Source organism: Otolemur garnettii, unplaced genomic scaffold (genome assembly GCF_000181295.1).
Source record: "Otolemur garnettii isolate 467f Iridium unplaced genomic scaffold, OtoGar3 scaffold00145, whole genome shotgun sequence".
NCBI classification, from domain to species: domain Eukaryota; kingdom Metazoa; phylum Chordata; class Mammalia; order Primates; family Galagidae; genus Otolemur; species Otolemur garnettii.
In genome coordinates, this window is record NW_003852540.1 from 1,678,171 (window position 1) to 1,687,671 (window position 9,501).

The window sequence follows — 9,501 nt, forward strand, 5'->3', positions numbered from 1 at the left end:
TTGAGCCATAGGCGCTGTCCTGTGCTGAATATTTTTTTTTTTTTTTTCCCCCACTTTTTGGCTGGATCTGGGTTTGAACCCGCCACCTCCGGTATATGGGTTGGGCACCTTACTCCTTTGAGCCATAGGCGCTGTCCTGTGCTGAATATTTTAAAATATACCATATTTGTCCAGTCATTTTCTTAGGATAATAATCCAGATGTATAATGGCTATATAAAAGTTTATACATTTTAAAAAAATCTTTGCTGGTGTGAAAGACCAAAAAATGTGCTATAGTCTAAATTTGTGTTTGGTTATTGGTAAGGTTCATTGGCCATTTGTATCTTTGTGAATTACCTCGTTTTTCCATTGAGTGTCCACCTTTTCATTTTTATTTGTAAAATCTTTTTATTAGAATGTTAACTTTTTGTCATATATTTCAGATATTTTCACTAATTTGTTTCATATGTATTTAGTTGATTCATTTCCCTTATAACCATCTCGTGAAAGATTGTAACATTTTTATGTAGTCAGATGCTACTGAGACTACTTACCATTTTTAATGTCTGTGTAATATTTCTTTTGAGTTGGGTGTACTATAATTTACTTTATTAGCCTCAAATTTTAGGGGTCCGTCAAGAAAGCTTAAACATGTTATCTGGAACTTTTTCAGTTTTTCCTCTCTATTTTCTTTGTTTAACTAGATGCTAACCCTGAAGTGACAATGACAATGCTTCGCTGGATCTATACAGATGAGTTGGAGTTCAGAGAGGATGATGTGTTCCTGACTGAACTGATGAAACTCGCAAATCGGTTTCAGCTACAGCTCCTTAGGGAGAGGCAAGTCACAGCAGATATATTCAAGTACCTCAGATGGTGGTGGCTGAGCTTTAATTATGCCAAGCTCTGGGAAAACAGCTTCTTCTGCTAATGTAAATAACTTTTGCAAGGTGTTCTTTTAAAGGCAATGGCAGGAAAAGAATTTATCTCCCTTTGTGTTATCTTGTAAGCTAAATTTTACTGAAGCTTTTTGATATTCTCTTTCACTGATCTGTTATCAGAGAGTACATATTTATATAAACTGATCAACTGTGATATTCCAGCATCTAAACTCTTGGCTTTCCCTCTGATTCTGTTTCCTTTGACATTTATTTACTTTCTGATAGATCTAGTCAAATGAAGTCCTTGGTCATATTCTCTTTGTTGGAAATACATGAATGCCTAAAGTATACATGAGAATGTGGTTCAAATAAGCCTCACAGCCAGTGTCTTGGAGAGCTCACTTCATTTAAGTTATTGCTTTTTAAGTTGCCACAGAGATAGCATGCTGTGTTTTTTGTATTGCATTTTCTCAGTTGCTCTCCCAAGTTGGCATTTTAGAACAACAGAAAACAAAATGTTCACCAAATGATGTCAGGGAGAATGTCCTGGAACGTCTGTTGGACATGTAGCTTTTGGTAGTTAGGTTGGTTGATGGAGTGTCTTTTTAAATCATTTACTGATCTTTTGTATTCTCTTGAGTACATAAAAGAATGGCTCTTCTTCTAGGTGGGTGAAGGGATGGTTTTAGCCATCAAGAGTCACTCCACCTCTTGCTATATTGCCCTCAGAGAGCCATGAGAGACTTTGCTACCTGGAGCCACTGGCTGTTTTCACTGTGGTGCTATTTTTCCTCTGGGGTGGCCCATTGGACTTCACATGAATTAGCGGTTAGTCTCTGTAATTGATGTGGGCTTGAGTGTATTTTAATATCTAAGTCTGATAACTAAAAGAATAAAAAAAAACCCCCAAAAGCCAAGTTCAAGATCTGTAGGCTACATATCATATTTAGGTTATTAGCAAAGCTAACATCACAGTTAACTTTCATGTGTTTGATTTGGTGAGTTTTGAAGTTTTGTTTTTTTTTTTACTTCTTCCTCCCGTAGTGATTCTCTTGCCCCCCATGTAGCTGGGATCACAAAGTCCAGCTGTTGTTTTTTGTTTGTTTGGTTTTTTTTGCAGTTTTTGGCCAGGGCTGTGTTTGAGCCCATCACCTCTGGCATATGGGGCCAGTGCCCTACTCCTTGAGCCACAGGCACTGCCCTGATTTGGTGAGTTTTGATGAGAGTGAAATGAGAATCATTTTAATTAGATTGAGTGATTTATGTCTTTATATTTTTTCAGATTTCCTGAGCTTTCTCACATTACCTTGTCAAACTTGCTTATAAATTAAATTGCTTTGATAAAAATGCCCTGGGGTTAGAGTAGTTTAGATAATTGTAATCTGTGTAATGGATTCTTTAATTAAAGTGTTGTTTATTGATCGAGTAGTCTTTGTAAGACATGACCAGATGCGCAATTTTGAACTGTTGGATGTGAGTATTAAGTTGTTATCTGTCATGCCTTTCTTAAGAGCTGGGATGGAAGAGACCCAGGAGTGGATTCAAAACAAATGTTGGATTTTAAAGGGTCAGAGGAAATTACACATTTGAGATAGTAACTGAAAGGGCTTTGACAGATGTATGTAGTTTAGTACAAAGCAGGTGTTGCTCATTTCATAGTGTCACGCTCTCTGTGGTTTTGGAATATTATCACCAATTTGATGGAAGTTTTCTGGGTATTATTAGGAAAATACTCTTTTTAAAAAAATAAAAACAAAAAAGAGAATAAAGTATATGAAAAAATGACAGTTAAGAACATAACATTTTTTTTTCTTTTCTTTCTTTTTTTGAGACAGAGTCTCACTCTGGTGCCCAGGCTAGAGTGCCATGATACCAGCTTAGCTCACAGCAACCTCAAACTCCTGGGCTCAAGGGATCTAACTGCTTCAGCCTCCCAAGTAGCTGGGACTACAGGCACTGCCACACTCCCAGCTAGTTTTTCTATTTTTAGTAGAAGACTAGGTCTCACTGTTGCTCTGGCTGGTCTTGAACTCCTGAGCTCAGGCAATCCACTGGTCTTGGCCTCCCAGAGTGCTAGGATTACAGGTGTGAGATTTGTGCCTGGCCAAGAATATAATATCTATTCCCTGATTGTAAAAGCATAATACTTGTTCACTGTATGATATTTGGAAAATATAGAATGATATAAAGTAAACAAATCATCTGTAATTCAACCACTGTTTACCTTTTGTATTTTTTTCTTTCAGTAATTTTCTGTGTCTTACATACACTCAAGATTGATATGAAAACTAGACAGGAGTTTGTGGGTAACTGAAATATAAGCTTGATTTTGTACTTTAAAAATTAGGTTTATTATTTTTATTCATCTGTATCCTTTTTGTGCTCTAAGATTAAAAAAGTTATTAATAACAACAACAACAACAAAAATTCCCTTCAGGGAAAAGTTAGTCTGTTTTGCTACTTTTCAAAGAGAAGGTATGAGCCAGGAATCTAAATTTTCAAATAAGATTTCATGTTCTTTGGTTGTGTAAATCATGTTAGTTACTATTTATAGCATATCCAAATGGCAAACAGCCCTCTGGGGATCCTAGAATTAGTGACAGTGAAGTGTCTGCCAGTTTTTTTGTTTTTGTTTTTGTTTTTGAGACTAGAGAGTCTCACTATGTCGCCCTCAGTAGAGTGCTGTGGCATCACAGCTCATAGCAACTTCAAACTCTTGGGCTTAAGCAATTCTCTTGTCTCAGCTCCCAAGTAGCCGAGACTACAGGTGCCCACCACAATGCCTGGATTTTTTTTTTGTTGCAGTTGTTGTTGTTTAGCTAGCCCAGGCTGGATTCCAACCTGCCAGCTTGGGTGTATGTGGCCGGCGCCTTACCCACTAAGCTACAGGCGTCACCAGTGTCTGCCAGTTTTAAGAGGAGTCTATCCTTGTGAAAAATATTTGAGTTCCTTAATACAGTGTCACTTTGTGCAAAGGAGGATAATGGGATTTTCAGACTTTCAGCCTTTGTCTGTAAAAGTGCTTTGTAAATGTGAGTCATTATTTCCCTGAGATCATACTGTGTGTTAGGCTGCTTGGTATTAGGATGTTAATGAATACTTGTTGTAAAGTGGGAAGAAGCAGATTTTTTTCTAATAGAATGCTCTGATTTTATAGCTGAGCTCACAGTGACTCTGTCAAACCTTGCTATGGTGTGGTATATGAGTTTGGGGAACCAATGGTTCACAAAACTGAGGTTTAGAAATATAATGTTGTTATACATAGCTTATTATTCTTATTTATTATTATATTAACCTATTTAGATATTACATAGAACAACTTGATTTAAAAAAATACCCTGAGACAGATGCTTTCTTATACCAAGTTGGCTATGTTAGTTAAAAACAAAGCAAAGCACTGGGTCTTTGTGTAAAATAGGTACCTGCATTTACTGTTAGATGGAAAGGAGGTCCAAGATTATATTCTTGTGCCTCTGGTAAGACCCTATTTGTGAGATTTTGATTTATTCTTTAATTTTGATTAAATCTTCCAGGTCTTTCTTAGGACCTTGTTCTTTCCTCCCCATCACTCACTCCCAAGGACTTTGTCCACTTTTATTATCTCAGGCTTACCTGTTAAGGTTGTGAATTATCTGCTGGCCAGTTATTATTTATAATAGGACTGGAATCCATTAATATCAGTTACTAAATTACATAATTTCAAGGCTTGGTGTGGTGGCTCACACCTGTAATCCTAGCACTCTGGGAAGCCAAAGCTGGTAGATTGCCTGAGGTCAGAGGTTTGAGACCAACCTGAGCTGGAGCAAGACCCTGTCTCTAAAAATAGCCGGGTGTTGTGGTGGGTGCCTGTAGTCCCAGCTACTCCGGAGGCTGAGGCAAGAGAATCGCTTGAGCCCAAGAGCTTGAGGTTGCTGTGAGCTGTGACAGCAAGGCACTCTACCATGGGCAACAAAACGAGAGTCAGTCTCAAAAAAAAAAAAAGTTACATAATTTCCTTTTATACTTTTTCTGTTTTTCCTTAGTAAAGGAATTTCAGGCCTTAGAGAAGGGAATAGCTAGGAGAGAGACTACACGCTTAAGGGCATACCTGTTATGTACATCATACGGTGCTAAGTATAGCTAATTTTCCTTCATCTTGAAAACACACAAACCTCTGAAATAGAGCATCATCTTTACCTTCTAGAGTAGATGGGCACAGAGCTCAAGTAATTTGGTCCCTAAAATATAGTGGATCTCAACACAGGTCTTTCTACTTCATAGTTCATTTTATTCTCTCTACTGCATCCTGCCTTTGTAGTCAGAAAAGAGTTTTTGTAGGGGCTATGGGAATCAATGGTGGGTTGTCAGAAAATCTCCTAAAGACACATTAGGAGATTGCCACAGCTGTGGCTGCCTTTGGGATGAACCTGATTTGTAAGAAGATGTGGAGGCAAGGGGGATGAAAGACCATGCCATGACTGTCTCTCCCCTATAGTCCTGGTTTTGTGGGAGACTCACTAAGGTTTCTAGGACTTCTGGGGTTAGAGGAATCATGGGTCTCTCCGGTGCTGTGTCTTCAAAGCTAGGATACAGTGCCTGCTCTGTGTTATGAAATCTCTCTTTGCTTGCTTGTGGCTCTCTTTTCCCTGATGCGTAGTTGATGTTCTCTTAGTGATTCTGAAAGGGTCCTGTTGTTACCTGGCTTTATGGGGAACAACCATTGTAGGCAATTTTTCTCTGTTTTGATTACTCTGGTTTTGTTGTTGTTGCTATAACAGAAATAGGATTTATGTGTGTGTGCATGATTCTTCTTTTTTTTTTTTTTGAGATACTCTGTCTCCCTGGGTAGAGTGCCATGGCATCATCATAGCTCATAGCAACCTCAAATTCCTGGGCTCAAGTGATCCTTTTGCCTCAGCTTCCTGAGTAGTTGGGACTGTAGGCTCCTTCCATGATGCCCAGCTAACTTTTCTTGTAGAGGACGCCAAGAGTCAGACGACCTTTGAGCAAGATGATTTATAGCTGAGAGGTGGACTCTCGGGCGACTTGTCCATAGGAGCTCCTTATGGAGAAAGAGCCCGTGCCCTTAGCACATTGTCATTGTTAATTACTCCCCTTACCTGTATTATTCCGTCTCAATAAAAGGCCGGTGCAGAGGTTGCTTGGGGCTACCCGGAAAGTAAGGGCTAGCCCATCTCCCACAAGCTTGTACTTCTAATCTGTGTCTCGCCTGGTTCCTTCCTGCAGTAACCAAGACCTGGGCCATAGAGGCTCAACGGGTTGCGACATTTTCTATTTTTAGTAGAGATGGGGTTTCACTCTTGCTCTGGCTGGTCTCAAACTCCTGAGCTGAAGCACCCCTCCTGCCTTGGCCTCCCAGAGTGCTAGCATTCCAGGCATGAGCTATCACACCTGGCTGATAGTTTAATTCTTAACTGTTCCTATGCATTATATTCTGGGTAGATTTTTAAAATATAGATTTACTGAGTTATAGTTTACACATCAATCATACAAATTCATCTTTGGATAGGACTTTTTAGGAGGTATTAATTTATTGAGGTATAGAGCTTAATATTTGAAACAATTTTTAAGCCACATTTTTTGCATAATAGAGTTGTGCTAGCAGGAACTACAGAAGTATCTCATGTAATTACATGTTAAACAACTGAAGTTGGTCCATTGTGATTCTACAGTTACTTGTGTATAAGATCACTTAATTATATATGCTTAGTATATAGTAATTATACTATAATTAATTTTTTTTTTTGGTAGAGACATAGTCTCACCTTATCGCCCTCAGTAGAGTGCTGTGGCATCACACAGCTCACAGCAACCTCCAGCTCCTGGGCTTAGGTGATTCCCTTGCCTCAGCCTCCTGAGTAGCTGGGACTACAGGCGCCTGTCACAATGCCCAGATATTTTTTTCGTTGCAGTTTGGCCGGGGCTGGGTTTGAACCCACCACCCTCAGTATATGGGGCTGGTTTCCTGTCCACTGAGCCACAGGTGCCGCCTACTATAATTGATTATTATATGCTTAGTAAATTTATTTGTAGGTTATTTTGATTCTGACCAGAACTGAGGAGTAAAATATCATATTGAAATTCTAGTATTTTAAAATATCGAAGCTCTGCCATATTTATTCATAGCTACTTTGCTTAATCTTATACTGTGTATTACAATGCTATTGGACATAGCCAGCCAGGAGACATATTATTGCTTTGGTTTGTTCATTTATGAATATGTTTATCCTAATAATAGCATTCATAATTAATATTCTTTTATAGATGTGAGAAGGGTGTTATGTCTTTGGTGAATGTCAGGAACTGTATTCGCTTCTACCAGACTGCAGAGGAACTGAATGCCAGCACACTGATGAACTATTGTGCAGAAATCATTGCAAGCCATTGGGTGAGTGATGGTTGAGGAGTGTGACTAAATTAGCTTCAGTGTCAATCAGAAGACTTAGTGTTGGGAGTTGGTTCTGTGGAAAGTTAACTCTGTGGCATCTAGTTTTCCATTATTACAAAATGTAGAATAAGTAGTCGGACTAGAGATCTGTGAGACTGTTTTCTTTTCTTTTCTTCTTTTTTTTTGACACAGAGTCTCAACTTGTCGCCCTCGGTAGAGTGCTGTGGTGTTACAGCTCACAGCAACCTCAAACTCTTGGGCTTAAGCAAGTCTCTTGCCTCTACCTCCCAAGTAGCTGGGACTACAGGTGCCATAACACCAGTTATTTTTTTTGTTGCAGTTGTCATTGTTGTTTTAGCGGGCTGGGTTCGAACCCACCATCCTCAGTGTTTGTGGCCAGTGCCCTGCCCACTGAGCTACAGGCACCGCCTGTGAGACTGTTTACAGCTCTGAAAGTCTGGTAGTTCTAGGATTTCAGACTGGAGGGGCAGAAGATACCGCAGGTTCAGAAACAGGTTTGGAAGGAAGGGCATCTACCTTAGCCCTTTGTCCATGGAAGGTACAGAGTCTTAGGAGTTGAGTGCCACTCTGGGGCTAGCAGGACCTATGGTACTAAGCAGCACCACTTCAGAGCTTTCCCTCACTCTCTCCCATCAGGTGGACACCAGTATTAAATTTGAACTTGCTTTTCTGAGGTTGTTTTCATCATAAGCAATAGTTTTTAGATTTCTTTGTTACTTTTTTTTTTTTTTTACATTTTTGAAAAATCAGGGCTAGTGCTGTTTTATGTTAGTTTCTGCAAATAATTTGGTGTTCAATGACATTGTAAGAATTTCAGAAAAGGTGGCTAAAAGAACTGGATTTTAATGAATTTAAACAGGTTTGATAAGCTTTCTGCTAACAGTTTGAAGTATAGAGATCTGTGATAGCCAAGTGTGAGTCAAAGGAGTGAATTGTTTATAGAAGGTATAAGTCTATAGTTGCCATCTTTGTAGGGAGAGAGGATTCTCTTCTCATGTGGAGGGCTCACTGAGAGTCATAGTAGAGCTGTGGTAATGAGCGCAGGCTTGGGAAGTAGACCTGTTGGTTTCAGATCTGCACTTGGCCCTTTATTTCCTATCTGAACTTGTGCCGCCTTAAGCACACTTTAGCCTCCTTAAGCTTTCCTTTTTTCATTTGTACAATGGTGATGATGATAGTACCTACCTCAGGGTTTTTGTGAGGATTAAATGAGTTGGGAAATGTTAGGTCTTAGAAGTAGATCTTGGCACATTCTAAGGGCTTAATAAATGCTAGTTGTCATTGCTTTGTATGTTCTATCTGTTCTGCTTTCTACACATACAAAGGGCTTAATAAATGACAATTTTTGTTATTTTAATTTTTTCTATTTTTTATTATGTTATTAATTCTTAGGATGACTTACGAAAGGAGGACTTCAGTAGCATGAGTGCCCAGTTATTATACAAAATGATCAAATCCAAGACGGAGTACCCATTACATAAAGCTATCAAAGTGGAAAGAGAAGATGTGGTCTTCCTTTATCTGATTGAAATGGATTCACAGGTATTACAGCTACTTTTCCCATTTTGTATGTCTTTTCCCAAAACTATAATGCACTTATATTTCCTCTGTGATGTTCCTTACTTTCTTCTTAACTACTACTGGCACAGTATTTATCTATTTATTTATGTATTTATGTATTTATTTATTTATTTGAGACAGAGTCTCAAGCTGTTGCCCTAGGTAGAGTGCTGTGGCATCATAGCTCATAACAACCTCCAACCCTTGGGCTCAAGTGTCCTCTTGCCTCAGTTTTTCTGTTTAGTAGAGACAAGGTCTTGTTTTTGCTTAGGCTGGACTCGAACTCAGGAGCTTCAAGCAGTCCGCCCGTCTCAGCCTCCCAGAGTGTGCTAGGATTACAGGTGTGAGCCACTATGCCCAGCTAGGAACAGTCTTTTTTTTTTTTTTTTTTAGAGACAGGGTCTCACTTTGTCACCTTCAGTACAGTGCCATGGTGTCACAGCTCACAGCAACCTCCAGCTCTTGGGCTTAGGTGATTCTCTTGCCTCAACCTCCTGAGTCGCTGGGACTAGAGGCGCCCACCACAACCCCAGGCTATAGGTACTAAAGTCTTACAGTCTTTAATGTACACATTTCTACTCATAGTTTCTTTAAGGGAGTCTGGAGTTTTTCTGTCATGCCCCAGAAAACTCTTTGTCTCAGCCCATTGCCCAATTTCTTTTTTTTTTTTT

The 9,501-nt window shown here is 39.3% G+C and overlaps 1 protein-coding gene across 1 annotated transcript in view; it reads left to right on the top strand.

Annotated features, from left to right (window-relative positions):
* Positions 1–9,501, top strand: part of ANKFY1 (ankyrin repeat and FYVE domain containing 1) — a 117,922-nt gene that overhangs the window by 58,821 nt on the left and 49,600 nt on the right. The window contains exons 4-6 of the mRNA XM_012810939.2: positions 685–820; positions 7,126–7,249; positions 8,663–8,812. Coding sequence (XP_012666393.2) covers positions 685–820; positions 7,126–7,249; positions 8,663–8,812 — 410 coding nt within the window. The remainder of the gene's footprint in view (positions 1–684; positions 821–7,125; positions 7,250–8,662; positions 8,813–9,501) is intronic.